This window comes from Mytilus edulis, chromosome 4 (assembly GCF_963676685.1).
Source record: "Mytilus edulis chromosome 4, xbMytEdul2.2, whole genome shotgun sequence".
Classification (NCBI taxonomy): domain Eukaryota; kingdom Metazoa; phylum Mollusca; class Bivalvia; order Mytilida; family Mytilidae; genus Mytilus; species Mytilus edulis.
The window spans coordinates 15,004,334-15,023,347 of record NC_092347.1 but is presented as its reverse complement, the minus strand read 5'-3'; the positions used below and the strand labels follow the sequence as shown (position 1 = coordinate 15,023,347).

Here is a 19,014-nt window from a genome sequence, read left to right as displayed (position 1 = left end):
CGTACGTATACTTAATTGTTTATGGCTTTTAAGTTATTTATTATGTAAAACAAATGGTATTAATGTACCTTTGAATCTGGTTTTATAATCTTAGCTCGATATTTTTTTTATTGTAAATATTTTCATAAAGTTTTCATAAAATCATTTTTTTTCCTAAAATGAATTATTTTTTCATTAAATGAAAAAATTTTCTTCCTTATTTTTGAATGTCTTAGCAATTAAGATTTTTTCTTTCTTTTGATAATCGCCATATATTCCAGGTGACCTTGACGTAATAGCGCCAATTATTTCCAACTTTTTTCTGATGTCATATACCCTGATAAACTACTCCTGTTTTAATGCCTCAATTGCAAATACTCCAGGTAAGTGTTATCAATATACTGAAAATATATGTCGAAATAACAGTATATTTTGACGAAAACATGGTTGTTTAATCTTTGATATGATATATGATGATATGCAATTGTAAAAGTTTATCTAAAATAAAGCAAGAAATATATTTTTTTTTATAAAATAATGCCTTCGTTGTGTCAAACTATAAACTTTGGTTTTTGATCGGCAGTCTTATGTCATCTCCTTATAATTATGTAAAAGAAATTACATGTACCAACATGGTGTTGAAACAGCGATCCAACTACTTTCTTTATGTCTTTAATACTGTTTTTATGAAATTTCTACAGATGTTTTTGAATCCATTTGGCATTTGTTGTATGCATATATCTATTTAGTGAACTCAGCTGGTTTAAACTCGTTTGGATTTCATTTGATTTATATTGTTCGTCTTCGAAGACTTTGACATTACATTATTGAAGTTAGAATATTAAATATACTAGTAAATGTACATCGGTAAACTGCATTTAAATTTTGCATATATAGTTTTTAGTCAATTAAGGCCTATCTCACAATCCAAGCATAAATCGATAATAACTATGTAATATATATTTTCTGTTTTTTTTTGTGTATGTTAGTTGTCTTTTCAAAACCATTACATGTCAATTATATTTCATTTAAAAGTCTTTAATGTAAAAATTAATTTAGAATTGAGAAAAGAAACGGGAATTGTTTCAAAGAGACAACCCGACCTAGGAGCAAATACCATCACAAATAGATCTTCAACGCAGCAAATTATCGAACAATCGGAGGACGGTTTCAGATGGCTACCAAACAATAATTTATACACAACACTCAACTCAAAACATATAAATGAATACATAATACATTTTAAAAAAACACCACAAAACTTAAGAAAGCTAATTGTTCTTGACTTGGGACAGGCGCAAACAATACGGCTGGGTTTAACATGTTTTATAAAATCCGAGATTTATCGAGACTATTTAGACTATGTTTGCGACATTTCACTAAATTTTAGGTAAACTTATGTTTTTCAAATGAATTTCTCGTCCACATTTTATTTACTATATTTCGATTTCTTATAATATATATAAAGATTTGAGCACATTATACGAAAAATTATTATCTTGTTATTTTAAAATACAATATATGTATGTTTTAGGTTTTCGACCAGGGTTCAGGTACTACAACAAATGGGTTAGTTTAATTGGAAGTTTACTGTGCTTCGCTATTATGTTTCTGATCAACTGGTGGGCATCATTGGTAACATTTGTGATTGTGGGTGGTCTGTATATGTATGTCCACACTACTAAACCAGGTATTTATACTATATATATACATTAAAATAAAAATGATAATATCCGACAACTCATTTTATAGATACAATTGTTTATTTCAAAGAAATAATAAAGAAACTAAGGTTTCAACTTCCTTATGCTAAGTATACCTTAGATGGATTTGGCTATTTAAAAAAATCCTTTTTGGTTATTAAGCAGCTAGGGTAAATTCAAAGAAACGCCTCGGACGCATGCACGTTACAACGTGTTGTTTACATTTTAGAAAGATATTCATAGTTGAAACTAGATAAAGGCAATTGTAGTATGCCACTGATCAACTGAAATAAATCGAATCAACTGAACAAACCTGAGAAAAACAACACATCAACTATAAGAGGAAACAAAACGGCAAACAAAAACTTTACTGAACTACTACAAAAACAAAAACGCCAATATACAAAGAAACGGACTATAACTGCCATTTTTCTGACTTGGTACAGGACATTTAAAGAAAAAATGGTAGGTTGATGAACCTAGTTTTATGGCTAGTCAAATCTCCCGCTTATATTGCAATGTTGAGAATACCTCTAAAATGACAACATTGGGTGACAGGAATACTTTACAAATAAATACAAGCACATTTAGGACAGACAAATACATAAATAATATAAAAACACTTTTCAACATGTAAAACACAGAATGAAAATCATTTAGTATCTACCAGACTGGATAAAGTATCTTGTGATAAAACGGTTGAATGAATGTGGTGGCGGTCTAGTTACCAAACTCCTGCAATTTTGCAACATAGGTTTAAATACAATGATAGGATAACACGAAATAAAACAATTTTTCAGTTGCTATTCAACTTTGTTGTATAAACATTATCCCTTTTCCATGTCGATTACTAGCAGTATCTTGTCATTAACTGACTTAAGGAACTCGTATTTCTTTTACTTATTTGTCTATTTATGCCATTTTATAGCTGTAAATTGGGGATCGTCAACTCAGGCACGTGCGTATAGTAGTGCTCTGACATCTACTCTACATTTACTCAAAGTTGATGAACATGTGAAAAACTTCCGGTAAGTCATTTTTTGTAATTCAGAACTTCTGCTTTATTTTCCTGTAAGAGAAGAACTTTGCTGCTATAATAGGAAAAATAATTGAAATGTTTTTGTAAAAAATGTTGTCATTTTAGTTAAGGTCTGTTTTTATACTATAGTATTATTATATATATACATTTGAAATATACATTTGTAAAGAAAAAAAAAGTCAAAAATACAATTTCAGTTTAACTTGTTATTGGCTTATAAGTCTTGAAATAATTTTTTAGTCCACAGATATTAGTGATGTCTGGATTTCCCAGAAACAGGCCTGCGTTAACAGATTTTGTATCAGCTATAACTAAGAAGCAAAGCTTATTGGTTTGCGGACACATATTTATGGTAAGACAATCTAATTGACCTGTGTGTGCTTGTCCTAAGTAAGTAGCTTGTAATCCTCTGTATTCGTATGATTATATCGACTTGAGAGTACTGAACACCGATACACTACTGCTACCTATTATATGTAACACTTGTGGTAGTCACATTTTCTTATCACTTCCTCATGTATGACATCACCAACCTACCATGAACAATACAAGCCATTTGTGTCGTCGAAACTGATAATATTTTACTCCTGATTTGTTAATTGGTTCATTTTGTTTTATCAAGTTTTATTTTTATTGTAAAACTAACCATTAGCACATTCTATGTCGTAAACATAAGATTTAATCAGCATTTAAAACAAAGAGTAAATTATTTTCTCCAGATATCGTAGAAAAAAATCAAACACAGTAAATGGTTATGCGTTCGCTACAAGATCGCCTTTCATTTAACATGTTTAACATACATTTAAACCATGGTAGTGACGTCAGCCTATTCATTTACCGTGGATTCTTTTTCTAGAACCAACGTTTCCTAAATCCGTCGCTGAAATGGACTCACCAGATTATATTCTATTGTTTCCTTTCTGTGCCTAATTTCATTAAGTTTGAATTGACTAATTTACTGATTTTTGTTCCCTTATGGAATTAATTTAAAAACTTACCTTTAACTTTTGTATTTTCCGGATGCCTTCACTGGGAATCGAACCCGTCCATGAATTCTGTTACGTGATACTGACATCAACATATCGACGAAACTTCTGGGCTACCAATCGGTTACAATTTAAATGGCTATTTTATATATATATATGAATATATTATATACATCGGTACAACGGACACACAGGGCGTGTACCTTTTTATATACATAATAGGTGAAACGTATAGTATGAGTTGGTAGCCAAGAGGTTTCATGGTTAAGTTTAATGAGTTAAACACAAGGACTTGTCTGTTTAGGTTCTAATCCCTGAATTCTCTTTGTTTTCCTTATTCCCTAGTTTTCCAATTTTTGTTCCTGTTTTGTATGTTATTGTGGATATTTTGTGTAATAAAAGCGAGTTTGGTCGTTTATTACCGATATATTGATGGCTATTCCACAGGTTTGAAACAAAAATGGTTACATTATATTTGTCCATTTTTGTTTTATAAATTAATTAAATATGATTTCATGTTTTACTACATAATTTTACAAATGTATTCGCAAAATTCACGGTGGGTATGGTTGTCCTGCGAGAGAACGTACTGTGCTGGTGATTTGGTCCTGACGGGTGCTGGTGATCAATGAAAAAATGTAAACAAAGACGAAAATAATGATTTTTGACGTTTTCACTCATAAAAAATGGAAGAAAACGGTTGAGATTTTTCAATTTTGTTTCTTATGGGTTCATATGTAAACCAATAAAAAGTTGACCCTCTAAACTGTTTCAGTAAGCGTAACACAAAAATGCTCATTTTCAGAAAATCTAGAACTGAAAAAATAAAACAAAAATGCTGATAAAGTCCGCTTTCTATACCGCAATCCACACGACAAAACTATTTTATGAAAAAACATTGCAATTTATTAAAATTAAGCATTTTCTCAATTTATTCATGTCCTGATACTGTGCTGGTGGGTCCTGTCATTGTGCTGGTGGGTCCTGATACCGTGCTGGTGATTTTGGATAAGAAGTTGGTCATATTTGAAACAAATGTTACAAAATCAATAAAATTGGGCAGATAATTGTTGTCAATAGGATCTATGACTCCTATTTTAGCTCTTGTGCATCCATTTGGCTGTTTAATATATGTTTTCAAATGATCGTAACTTGTATTACATAATTACATAAAAGGGCAACATCTTTTGTCCAATATCAGATAACAATATATAGTATCTAAAATAAGAATAGTTTTATTAAGATATTAAATGCCCCTTACATTGATGCTTCAACAATGATCAAAGCCCATGCCGCATAGACATGTTTGTTAGCGCTCCGCATACCCCTCCCCACTTCCACCCAACCAACCCTCCTCATTTCCTCCTTCATTGTTACAGTGGTGTACCAACACAACAATTTATCACATAAAATGATAACACAAAGACACATTATTGAACAACGAATGCTCGCAGGTACTGAAAGCTAGTTCAAAGCCGCATTTTCAACTGATAGATAAACCATGTTCTCATATCCAAAAATCTAATCGTGTCGATTAAAAATGTCTCAAGACTTAAGTTCGCATTTTAATGTTTGACGAAGTAGAACTTTAAAAGTGTGCAGTGAATCTTGTGCTCACAACAGTTATTGTCATAATTATGATTACATAAGACTTATAAAGGAATTAAGTAGGTACCAAGAAATATTTTACAGTTCAATTTAATGATCATGAAGGGAAGGAAATGGTACGAAAGTTTACATAGGACAAAAAGAAATTGATAGTATTTTTTGGCGAAAGACTTAAAGGCTTATTTGCATTATATAGTACAGCTCTTCTATAAAAGCATGCAAAACAAACTTTGACTGACTTGCTTGCTATGTTTGCTTGGATGTTTTCAAACAATAGGTAGGCGGAGTTTCAATACATACTGGGATTTGATTGGACAAATACAAACTGACAGGAATTGAAGTTCATGTTTATTGTCCAAACAAATTCTAGTATATAGTAAACAGACTACTAACCTGTCGTTTACAAACATCCAAACAATCATAGCAAGCAATTTAATCAATGGTTTGCTTTGCATATATTTATAGAAGAGCTGTTAATTCTATAAAAAAAAATCTTGTTGTCGTAGATGGTTAAATTCTCAACAAAATCTCAATAACTTTGTTGGAACGAATACAGGTTTTAAATCAAATTTTCGTGGACTTTTTAGCTTCCACCCTGACGAGGCATGTTAGCTGTTCGTATGCTGTTGCACCTGACTTACGGAAACTTTGACATTTCCATCTTCTTTTCTAAAATATTTTTTCCCAGCTCATACTTGACAAGATTGTTATCCTAGTATTAAAAGGTGTAACCAATGAATTGAACACAAGTTAAAAATTCCACAATACTATATAATTCATTTTATGTGTCAATTTGTTCGAAAAAAGTCGAAAAGAAGAGAGTTTTTTTAATGTCATGATTATCCGTCGCTTTCTAGATCTATGCTTAGCATTTATTTCAGATGACATGGACTCCTCACCCTGGTGACTCTGCTGCCTTTCATAACTTTATCCGTATACATATATTGATAGATAAACAAAAGGCTGCAACTGCATGGTATTTTTGTATTTAAAATGAGAATATTTGTGGTGAATGGAAACTGTGAGGGTCAAAATCTTAAATTGCTTATAAATGTTGCTGGACCCAGTTTCGTTATCTGATCTGAATTTTCTGAAATGTGCAACGTAGATAGACATTGGCCTTTTGATTTTTTTTACTCGGTAAGTTTTGCCCTAATTGCTTAAACTTCTGCAATATTAAAGCCGATTTCAATGAGTGTGTAGACAAAGGGAATATCTTTGGTTATCTTGCTTGCTGAACGGAAATACATTGTTAGGTTATGTAAACTACCCTACTTTAAGAGTAGACTAGTCCGACAAATGACACATCTTTCTGTCTGTAGGACCAGGCTACTTCGAAAGGAGGGTAGTATACCTTACCTAACGATGACTTCACGGTTTAGCTAACAAGCAAGCTAACCAAAGATATTACCTTTGCCTACATACTCAATGGAATCGGCTGTAACTAAAAACTGGAATACATTTTAACAGACAGTGGTCATGTTTGTTGATGAATATTGTTTTTCCTAGATTCACTCTTGAAAAATCATTTAGTAACATTTGGTCAAGTAATTTCAGAAAAAATCTTTTTGTAATTGCGGACGCAAAGACAATATATGAACCTCACACGACCCCTCGACACAGGTGAGCTTATATATGATCTCGTAGCGATTCGGGTTGATAACCAGTTGAAATTAAGCCAGTTTTGTGTGTGTGTAGATTTGTATTGTTTTAAACTGTTATGACCTTTTAAAATTAAATGTAGGTGTTTAATCTAAGAATTTCTTTTTTAAACTTATATACTTGTTTGGTTGTATGAAGCTACGAGATATTTTAATTTTTGAAATTAAAGGCACAATTAACAAAGCAAACGGTAGTTTTAAATACTTTTAAATAGATCTTTAAGGATAATGTACGCTTGTGTTGATCCCATGCTAAACATAACAAAAATCTCTGTACAAAGGTTATCTCGTCTTCATTCTCTGACATATTCTAGTCTGTCCTTTCATAAATAGTGATTTTGTTTAGTGTTATATCGAAAAATTCCTGATAACCGTTCAGACAAAAAACTTATTTTGAAAAAATCTTACAGATACAGCAAGTGATTCTTAATAGATATAAGATACATTTTTCTTTTCAAATACAACTTTTAAATCTTACGGGAAAATATTCCAAGCTTAAAACTTTCACTGTAACTTAGCTCTAACTTATCACCCCCTCCCCCCCCCCCCCCCCCAAAAAAAACACCAAACAAACAAACCCGCAATACTATTGTCATTCTTATAGTCAGCACTAAATTGTTCCCAAACAAATGTGTTTTAAGCTGCTAAAGACATATGATTCAAACGCTCAGAAAGTCCTTTGTTCTATATTTTTGCTCTCCATTTTTATGCAAAACCTTTTACATTTTTATTTTATGGGTTACTGTTGATGACGTATGATTGTTAACACATACTTCCTTTGGTTTCTTATGGAAATTTGTCCATTGACAACAAACATACCACATCATCTACTTTATATAAGTATTGTATAAATTACAACGTATTTTGGTGATCTTGCAAGATGATCGTAATCTCGAAAATCGTAAACATATTTTCTTATCTTAAAAGGGGGCAAGAAGGGTTCCATTAACAGGCCAATAAATAAGATTACAGTTAATTTAAAATTTTTTTTTTTAAAATAGGGGATTTTTTCTCTCATAATAACAGTAAACAGATTCACAACAATGTCAATTTCAATAAAGCAGACAACAGTTAATTAGTCATTAACAGTACAGCATCAATGATCTTGAATATATGCCACTTTTAACTAAAATATAAAGACACAGAACCAGGACATAGGAGCACAGAACCAGGACCGTTTTTCTTATCACCAGCACATCGTCAGGACAATTCCGTTTAACGAACTTGCACGACTTTTGCAATTTTATATTGTTGAAATATACTTTGCATGGTACTTATGACGCATCAGAGAAAAATTAATCAACAAAACAGTCGTTTTATTGCCGTTCTGATACAATGTAAACAAACCCACCAGCACAGAATCAGGACCCACCAGCACCCGTCAGGACCAAATCACCAGCACAGTACGTTCTCTCGCAGGACAACCATACCCACCGTGAAAATTTCTATGCTAGAATCGTGATGTGCCTAGAATTAGGCTTCTTGTTAGAAATTTCGGAAACATACTTATTATATGCACTATATATACGTTCTGTGTCGGGTTGTTTTTGACGCATTCTTCATTGCCATTTTTAATTTTAATTAATAGAAATAAGTTCAAATATATCTTATTTTGTAAAAACAGATAATATTCAGATGCCTGGTAATATGAAGATCGTACGTTAAGGGCAGACTCGTTGTTGAATAATATATTTGTATTTTTCTAACTATTTAAATGTGATATTTAATTTATTGTAATGGATCGTTTGACACGATAACATGGTTATTTAAAATCACTTACAATACCTACTAATTAAGAATAGGCGTAACATTTTAAAAGCCATAAACACAATAGTTTAAGTTATAGATACAATGGGTAAGCGTTGATTCATGAAAAACAAACCATTCGCCCTCCGGGCTCAGGGTTTCTTTTTCAAGAATCAACGCTTATCCATTGTATCTATATCACATATACAATCATTCATATATAAAAAAAAATGCATCACATTTTACCATACACGAGGCGATAAGGTTACATAAGATGGTTATATATTATATAGGGTGGGAGGGTGGATAATAGTATACCAAACTAGCTTTGCCCTTACTTTTTTGTAACGAACGTCGCATTGGTCAATTGCTTTTTAACTATGTTTTATATACTGACCACCGAAATTGTCCGTGCAGAAAGGAATATAGTGGGTATTACCCTATCTCATTTAAATGTTGAAAGACCGTTATATAACACATACGACCGTAAATAAATGTAAATACTTTAACAGTAGTTATGTCCCTTGATACCATTGAGGAAATGAGTCTAATAAAAAAAAGATATGTATTTAGTTTTTAGGTCAAAATATGAGTCATTAAAGTCCTTAAGATCCAAATTTCTCCGACTTTCATCCAGACTATCACAGGACCCAGCTATTACTTTTTTATAGTTGATATATTTAAGTTCTGAACTTGCATGATAGATTTGGCACCGGACGTGAATCCACCAGCATTCATATAATATTTGACATGTATATGTTTCCCGTTGACAACCGAGCAAGAAGGAACTAATTACAAAATACATTTGTATTTTCAATGTGATGTTCATTTTACATGATGTTGTCTTATCAGCATCACAATGATTTATCGTCCACGAGATTTAACAAATTACATAATACCTGACGTAATTAATAAACATTTAATTGTACTTGGTTAACACATGTACTTAATGCACTACTTACACTCTGTGCATTGAACTTGAAGATTCGCTTTCATGTATCTTAAAATTATTTTAAACGCAATGCACGAACTTTGTCAATTGATTATAATTACTAGTTATAACCGGAATACCTGGTCATATCCTGTATTTCATTGATAATTCATTAAACTCAACTGCCATTTCATATCGTATACTAGTATGTAAAGTTGTCTAGGTATCTGAAAATATACATTTAAACATCTTCGGTAATCTATTTTTGTATTTGGAAAGTCTTCATTGATACAAGTTCGGGATGAAAAAACAAAATCACAAAAATACTGAACTCCGAAGAAAATTCAAAACTGAACGTCCCATATCAAATGACAAGATCAAAAATTCAAACACATAAAATGAATATAGGGTCCATGAGGGAAAAGGGAAATAAGAAAATAACTATCAATCGGGTATGAGGCTACATTATTAGTTACATAGTATGCTAGTGACCTACTACGACAAATATGGGATCAGTACATTCCATTCAACCTATATGGCCATGGAATAACCACATATATATCGTATTAGGTCACTAACATACTATGTAACGAATTTATCTTACCAACTAACATTACATGTTGTATTTAGACTACTGGCATATCAAAGTGAATAAGTCTTCAATGAAAGATTCTACTTCCATTGGTCTATACAAAAACTAATGTCAACAATAACAACTTGTTATTTTTAATGGTTTTTTTTATGAATTCGTTTCAATCTTTCACCATCAATTTCTTCGTCTGCTTAAAACTTTCAGACATTTTCCTTAACAGCGTGTTGTTTTACAAAGGAACGTAATACCACTACTAGTCGTGAATTGAAATAAACCTATACATGGCAACTGACCAGGTTCAATTCACCAATTTCTAAATAAAGAAAATGCCTGTACCAAGTCAGGAATATGAGAGTTGTTATCCATTCGTTTGATATGTTTGAGCTTTTGCCATTGGATTAGAGACTTTCTGTTCTGAATTTTCATCGGAGATCAGTATTTTTGTGATTTTACTTTTTGCGGAGAGTTTTTCAGATTCGATGACTTTTGTATTTTGTGTTATCAAACAAATATTCGGCTTTTTCTGTCCATGAGTCGATGGAGCTGATTGCGACTAAGGAATAAAGATTTCTTCATATATTTGTTCCATGTGTGATTATAATATTGATTGAGCATATCCTTTTCAGTCTGTTGTTCATTATCTGTTTCCTGATAATCTAGTCATATATAGCTTTACATGACTCTTCTGGTGACTGTGAGATAGAAACTTTGTATTTGCAGTTCTACCAAAAGCACGTTTTGTTCGATTTCGGAATATTGTCATGCCCACAGTAATATTGTTCTCAATTTTGGTTAGCTTAGATCTAAAATCTTTAATGGATATAATTCCGTGAGTGTCAGCCAAATTTCGTAAATGAGGAATCCTCGATTGGGTCATATTGCCGCATCTGTCATGTTGCGATTGTTTAATATTACTAATAGTAAGTGTTAACCAATACAGGTAAAATGAAATTTAATTTCAGGGAGATATGTCAGACCATGTACAGAAACTTCGATCTTCAGCAGCATATAAGTGGTTTGAAAAAAGAAAAATACGTGCCTTCTATAACAGTGTTGTTGCACCAAATTTACGTATTGGCGCTCAGGTGTTGATGCAGGTATTTGATCCAAACTTTCCGTAAATTGCAATCCAAATTTAAAACTTAAAAGAAAAATGTTATTCTATCGTGAAGATTTTGTTGAGCTATTGTAAATAAAAACTGATTATTATTCTTCAAAAATCTTTATCTTCTATAATTATATGCCAATTAAAATTATCTAGAAAGAAATGTAAAGTGTTAAATCAAGTATGATATCTTTTAATAAAGAAAAAATCATTTTGATAAAGCATAAAATAATTGGCATTTGTGTTTATATATATGTAGGTGATAATTTGGAAAGCTTACAAAAACATACATATCCATTATAGGCTTTAGGTGTAGGGAAACTGAGACCAAATACATTGATGCTTGGTTACAAAACTGGATGGCAAAATGCTGATCCAATGGAAACGGAAGAATACGTCAATATCATTGAGTAAGGAATGAACCTCTTTTACACTCATATATCAAATGTTAATCGTATTAAGATAATTAAATGTCTAGAAGGGCTATTTTAATTTTTTAAATTTGTTTCCCCCATATAACCATTTTCCATCTGGTCTTTGAGAGAGAATTTTCAATCAGCGTATCTTTAAGACCTAATTTCAGCACGAAATCTTCAATCGCGGCTAGAATTTGTTTCCGTACATGTAAAGTTTTATCTTTTGTGTGCCTATTGGTGCAAACTAGTTCAAGAAATACCCAAAAGAAATGATAAAATATGATACGATTCTATTTGAGGTGTGCAAAGATCTACTTTTATTTCAAATAAGGTTTTCCTGATTTCCCATGATTCGTCATGTATATAATATTAAACTCCATAAAATTTGATGGATTTGAATTTTGGAATCGTTCGATTTATACATCCCGGAATTTCGGGTCTACTAAATTTATATCAGAACCAATAGAAATTGTAAAATCTTTTTCAAGATTATCCAGTTTTTTTTATACAATCTTTGAACGAACTCCTAGTTTGATTATCGTCTGTTCCATTGTTTGTCATTTTTCATTTCAAACATTTAGATTCTATTGTAAAATTTTCTTCATTTGAGTTATCCTCCCTTATGTGACAAAAAAGCAAAAAAAATGACCCAAGCAAAAATATTCTGTTTAAAAAAAATGAAACACATTCTTTTCTATTTAAACATGAATTATCTGCTGTATTAAAATCCATGATAAAGAAAGACACCCTGGCTACCTTAACAAGATTATCCTTGTGTTTTAAGCTGGAGATTCATTGGTACCTTATGCCAAAAATCTAGCTTTCTTTATATCTGTTTATCTTTATTAGAGACGGATTAGATTTAAAATATGGTGTGGGAATATTACGTGTAAAGGATGGATTTGATATAATGAGAGTCCCAGACGACAGTTACACATTAGATTTTTCTGATTCAGAGGAAGAAGAAGAATCGTCTGAAGATGGTAGGATCTTAATTGTTTTTTTAATTGAAAATAAAAATATTTCAATACACCAATTTCAAAGGATTTGATTGAAAGGGATGTTGACCTGGCAATTGCTATTTATATATAAAAAGTGTAATGTTAAGGTTAATTTTAACTTTATAATGGAACTGCCGTTTTTTAATTTTTATTGTCATTTTAAGAATTTTAATTGTAGTGTCGTATCTGATGATTGTTACCTCATGATATAAATGCCAATTTATTTAATTTTGAGTTGTCATCTAAAGAGTTGATTGTAGTGCTGAATTTATATAGCTAGTAATTTACTTGTTTCATTTTCAGAAGAAGAAAGCAAAAATGACAAGAAAAAAAGAGCAGATGTGTCAACTATAAATGAAAATGCTAGCAACGGAAAGAGTTTTACCAAACAGAGAAAAATAAATTCCAATCGATTAATGTCTGTACCTGAAGGTTTCGAGAATCTTGGATTTGAAAACGAAAATTTGAACAGTACAAGTACAGTAAAGTCGAGTAGACCTGTTTTGACATCTTCTGTGTCTAAAGATTCTGTAAAAACCTTTAGAAATAAACTTCAGGGAACCATAGACGTCTGGTGGCTCTACGATGATGGAGGTAAACAATGTGTGGTTAAGGGAATATAGAGCTTTTACGAAGTACAGTAATTAATACAACATTCTTTTAAAATTATTTATCAAGATGTTAGTTTTGTCATGTCAGGGCATTTTATTTCTGACCTTATTGTATAGGTATTGCAAATTTGTGGAGACAGTGACATATTGTTGTTTCAACCTTTGTCGTTTTGCTATTTATCTTATTGGTTCTAATTATATCACATCTTAATAATTTTCTATGGTAATTAAAAGATTGTTATAGATAAAACACAAATAAGTTTTGCTAAAATACAACTATTGGAAACTTGGATAGTACATATTATTTGTGGATCTTTTTTGGCATATTTTCTCTGTACCTTTGATTGTGTTGGTATTTAGAAAATAAAGTATTGTTGATTTGCATAAACCATTACTAAAATTTGTCATATCTCTTATGACTTGAGATGAGAAAAGAGCTATGAAAATGACAAGTATTTCCTTTATTTACTCTACAGGACTGACATTGCTAATACCATATATTCTTTCAAAACGGAGATTATGGAAAAATTGTAAATTAAGGGTGTTCTGTGCTGCAAGTAAGAAGGGACAACATGAAGAAGACGAAGCTAGGTAATATAAAGGAATTCATTAAAGACCAAACTTAAACAAAAATAACTGTTTCAACATGTAATATTATACATTTATGGACTGTAGAATAGGTGAATATCCAATATTGTAAACACGAGAAGGCTGCGCCCGAACTGAAATATTTTTTAGGGTTGATAATGTTGAATATTCATCGATTCTAAGAGGCTACAATTATTTTATCATCCCGAAGTTAAATTGGAAGGGCTATTTGAACCATTGAAAAAGCACGTACCTCACTGTTAAGTAATAAATACATGTTGACTTTCGAAAATAAATTTGTCTTAGAATATCTCGTATGTACTACAAATGTAGAACTGTTTTGTAGAATATTAATGGCAATGAAAAGAAAATATCAGCAGCAATAAATGCGTGTCCAAAGCCTTGTTTCCTCGTCACTCCATTTTCTCCTATGACGTTGTTTTTATAAGAGATAACATGTGTACAAATCAAGACATTCAAAAAGTTATTTGCCGGTGAATAACCCTGATGTAAATTGTGAGGGTTTTTCGTCTTATCTTGCAATTTGATGAAAATTACCTGAATTATTGCATGTCACGTAATAACGTTTCACCCAATAAAATTGTTATGATATATGTAAGGTATAATAACATCAATTTAAATAATTTGTCATATAATACTGCTATAAAGGATATCAGTAAATAGCAAGAACATCCTCTTACGAGATGTCCCATGACAAGAATATCCCAACAAAATATATAACAGACGAACATTTAAAAGTCGAGGAACAGCTTATATGAATTGAAATAAACTGCTGAGTAGTAATTTGTTTTACAGCTTTTCTGTATATAGCATTCATAATTTTATTATATATATTGAAATTACTCAACTGCGTTTGTCAATGTTTGTCCTACTTGTATATGATATTGTCATAGGTATATCTCAATGGTACTGTGTCATACATTCATATGCGATATTTAATTATATTTTAGAATGACATCACTGCTGAAGAAGTTTAGAATAGACTTTGTTAAATTAACAATTGTAAAGGATCTAACGAAAAAGCCATCACTTGCCATGTAAGTTTAGTTAGTTCTATATAGTCAAATTAATTATCCTCTTATAGTTGATATGTTTGCCTTGGTTTAAGTTTGTAACCCGGATTTGGTTTCTCCTAATCCTAAATAAATTTATAACTTTTGATTGCTGGTTGTTTTTTGTTCGCTGCAGTGTTTCTGTTGTTTCGTTGTTTTCCTCTTATAGTTGATGTGTTTCCCTCGATTTATGATTTTTGTTTGTAACCTGTATTTGTTTTCTCTCAATCGATTTATGACTTTTGAACAGCGGTTTACTACTGTCACTGATATTCTTACATATTTGTATCAATATGTATGCAAATATTAGTAGTGCATAACATAATTTGTTACAGTAGATATATAGGTAAATCACCATTATTTCAAATTATAATGTTACGATTGTTTGAAGTAATTATTTTCATTTGCTAAATAATCATAAATGTAGTGTTGTACACTAGTAAATAATTCAATTAATTTCTTCAGGTACAAAAAATTTGAAGCTATGATAAGAAAATGGAGATTAAAAACTGGAGAATATTCATCAGAATATCCATGGAAGATAAACGACGGAGACCTCATTTCTAATAAACTAAAAGTAAGAACTAATATACATAGTGATCACATAGTGTTCATATACAATTTGGGCGCTTGCTTCTATAACTAATGGTATAATAGACGTCATACCTTACTTTACATGCTATTCTACATAGTAACACAAAGAATAATATTACTTTTTATGCCCCATTTATGGCCATTATGTTTTCTGGTCTGTGCGTCTGTTCGTTCGTTCGGCGTCTGTTCATTCGTTCGTCCGTCTGTTCGTTCGTCCGTCCGTCTATCCCGCTTCAGGTTAAAGTTTTTGGTCGAGGTAGTTTTTGATAAAGTTCAAGTCCAATCAACTTGAAACTTAGTACACATGTTCCCTATGATATGATCTTTCTAATTTTAATTCCAAGTTAGAGATTTATCCCCATTTTCACGGTCCATTGAACATAGAAAATTATAGTGCGGATGGGACATCTGTGTACTGGGGACACATTCTTGTTTCATTGCTGAAACAAAAGTGTGTCTATATTATATCGTCTTACAATCATAAGGAAAACCCGATTTCAACCTCCAAATATTGTGCAATGTGATATTTCACAACTATTGACAGGTATTGTATACGTCTAGAGTTGATACTTATCGTATCGTGTTCGAATTAGTTCTAGAATCAATATTTATAATATAATTTACCCACTTATACCTTGAATAAATAAGGGGGTTAGAAAATGGAAGATATGATACTGTTAGTAACACTGTTAATGTTTTGCTATGAAAGTAATAGTTTTTAATAATAAAATGATTGGTTAGTAAAGGGTTCGGTGTTGACTTGATTGACAGTTGACTAAATGATAAGAGGGTATCCGAAAATCGAATGAGCAAGAACAAAGATGAAAAGTCAAACATGATCCTTCGTCCTATTCAAAATTAATGTCAACACAGGCATCATTTAAAAATATAAGAAGTAAGATGCTTTTAAATTTACATAATTGTAGCCAGGAAATGTGTAGCTGCTAAATATCGTCCATCACTAGCTTTATTAAGTGTGAACAGGTTATTTACTTTATGACATTGTAAAATATGGAGTGATCTTTTTATGTATGTATTACGTTCATGTTTTGTTTTATAGACTTACAGATATATTCGACTTCGGGATCAGTTGCTAACACATTCACAGGAAGCATCATTAGTTGTAATGTAAGTTATACCTATATTGAATGTAGCTAGACGTATCATTATGACAATGAGAACATCTCTCCGGTATCTGGTCCGAATGCCCAACTTGTAAATAAAGCTTAACGAATAAAAACTCAATTTATTTTGTAACTGAATTTTACAATTGTATTTCGATAAATTCATTTCAACTTCTATGAATGGTTATTTATATGATCACAAAAACAAAAATAATTGATATTTATAATTGAATAGAAAACATACTGATGCTTTGTCTTGTGTCATACGCATATTGCTATGTTTGTCCTAAAATTGTATTTAATTAAATCATGTATGTGTTATTGTTTTTTAACTATTGATTGATTGATTGTCCTTTACATAACACACATGTCCAATTTGAAGTATAGTAAGTGGTTCAGGGAATTTCTTGACGTGATTTTAAACAAACTAGATATAGAATGTTCTTTCAATAAGTTGTTTTAAACGCGGTCTAAGTAACCTCCTTCACAAGTACAGAAGATTGCAAACGTCTTACAGGTATTTTCTGCTGCTACTATGAATCACTTTAATTTTTCCTTGCAACATGCCATGAATCAAAAGAAAAATTCAATCACGTATTTGTTTTAAGATAATTATTATATTTTGTTACCATTAATCTTTAAGAGGTGAAATTATAGATCATTATAGGTTACATAATTCAATACCGAATACGAAATATTTTATTAAAGAAAGCTCAATTATGAACATAACAGCATAGATACAACAAAGAATAACATCTAAACAACATTACTAAAATTAATACTAAACAAGTATCAACATACTGTGTGTGTTCACAGGGGAGTAACTCTAGTATATATAGAAATTCAAATCAGTCAATCACTGAAGATATATATGTACATTAAAAAAAGACTCTGAACGTTTTCGAACAGATTTGTTTTTTTTAAATGATTTAAACAAATCCGATATTCTTTTTCAGAACTTTACCGATTCCTAAAAAGGCCTCCTGTCCAGGAGCTTTATATATGAGTTGGTTGGAAACATTAACAGAAGGATTGCCTCCAACTTTACTATTACGTGGAAATCAACAGAGCGTACTAACGTATTATTCTTGAGCATACAAATTTCAACATGACAAGTGAAAAATGTTTTTCTGAACATTTTTTAGATAGGGAAAAGATTGAACATTTTGTCTTGTAAATATTTATAGTGTTGATACTTTCTTTTACAATTTAATAATATTGTTTCTAGTGTCTGATATATGTAACATGTGTTATTCAATTTGAACAAAGAACATTCGATAAACGATGCTTATTTGTCATATGAAAAATAAAGATGCTAAAATATAAATTTTCTTCATTCATGTTTTTTATGATTTTTTGTCTACTTTTTGTACTTTTTGGTTTATAAGCTCTTCATTTCTAAGTGGTTTGAAATCGATTCTGAGGAAACAATAAGTGCTAAAATGACCTCTGGTCGAGAAAAAAATGGTACCATTAAGCTTATTATTACCACTTGGTCGATATTTCTGCTGATTGACTGTTAGTGAAAGGGGCAAACTCCCCGGCAGTTCCAGCTCCGATCCATATACTCCATAGTAAAGGAAAACAGTTCCGGGAGGGAAACGATCACTGAACGGAGTTCGTTCTCGGATATTGTGTTTTAAAACTTGTTCTTACAAAAGTTTGGAAATTATTCTGAATAAAGGAAAATATTTCTATCATGCAAATGTCTGATTTCTTACACGGCTATGGCTATACTTGTTATCCTTTTGTGTCCATAAGCTTTTATGCTTGTCTCAGTATCCGAGACATAGGTATCACTATCTGGGGGCGGCTTTAACTATTTGTTTTAACCTTTATATTTCAGAATGTAAAAGACATGAATGCTTCATACCTAGTGTGTGCAGATACCTTATGTTATTATGTTTCCGTTTGTCAGATGTCTATATATATTGTACTTGGCCTCATTTTTTCTGTAGTGAAATATTCACCTATTATGAGTATAAGGATACATATATTTGGTATTGGTTACTTGCAATGTTTACATGTCGGTCAGATAGCTTACATCTGATCTCGACCTCATTCCATGGATTAGTCATCAAGGTCAAAGTTATGTGGTCAAGTCTTTCAGTACCTTAAGCAATAGGTCAATCATATTTAATGATGAAATTATTGGAGGGTGTACATCTCCAATAGGCAGGTTTCATCACAATTTGACCTAAATGTCATGGTTCATTTGACACTGTTTAGTTTTAGCGGTTTAGATTATTTCTCGGAG

The 19,014-nt window shown here is 31.4% G+C and overlaps 1 protein-coding gene across 1 annotated transcript in view; it reads left to right on the top strand.

Annotated features, from left to right (window-relative positions):
• Positions 1–18,084, top strand: part of LOC139519048 (solute carrier family 12 member 3-like) — a 29,059-nt gene extending 10,975 nt beyond the window's left edge. The window contains exons 11-23 of the mRNA XM_071310805.1: positions 261–362; positions 1,514–1,669; positions 2,611–2,710; positions 2,962–3,073; positions 11,208–11,342; positions 11,654–11,760; positions 12,616–12,749; positions 13,071–13,361; positions 13,855–13,969; positions 14,938–15,024; positions 15,505–15,616; positions 16,694–16,761; positions 17,714–18,084. Of these exons, the coding sequence (XP_071166906.1) occupies positions 261–362; positions 1,514–1,669; positions 2,611–2,710; positions 2,962–3,073; positions 11,208–11,342; positions 11,654–11,760; positions 12,616–12,749; positions 13,071–13,361; positions 13,855–13,969; positions 14,938–15,024; positions 15,505–15,616; positions 16,694–16,761; positions 17,714–17,849 (1,655 nt within the window). The 3' untranslated portion in view covers positions 17,850–18,084. The remainder of the gene's footprint in view (positions 1–260; positions 363–1,513; positions 1,670–2,610; positions 2,711–2,961; positions 3,074–11,207; positions 11,343–11,653; positions 11,761–12,615; positions 12,750–13,070; positions 13,362–13,854; positions 13,970–14,937; positions 15,025–15,504; positions 15,617–16,693; positions 16,762–17,713) is intronic.
• Positions 18,085–19,014: the final 930 nt, after the last annotated feature.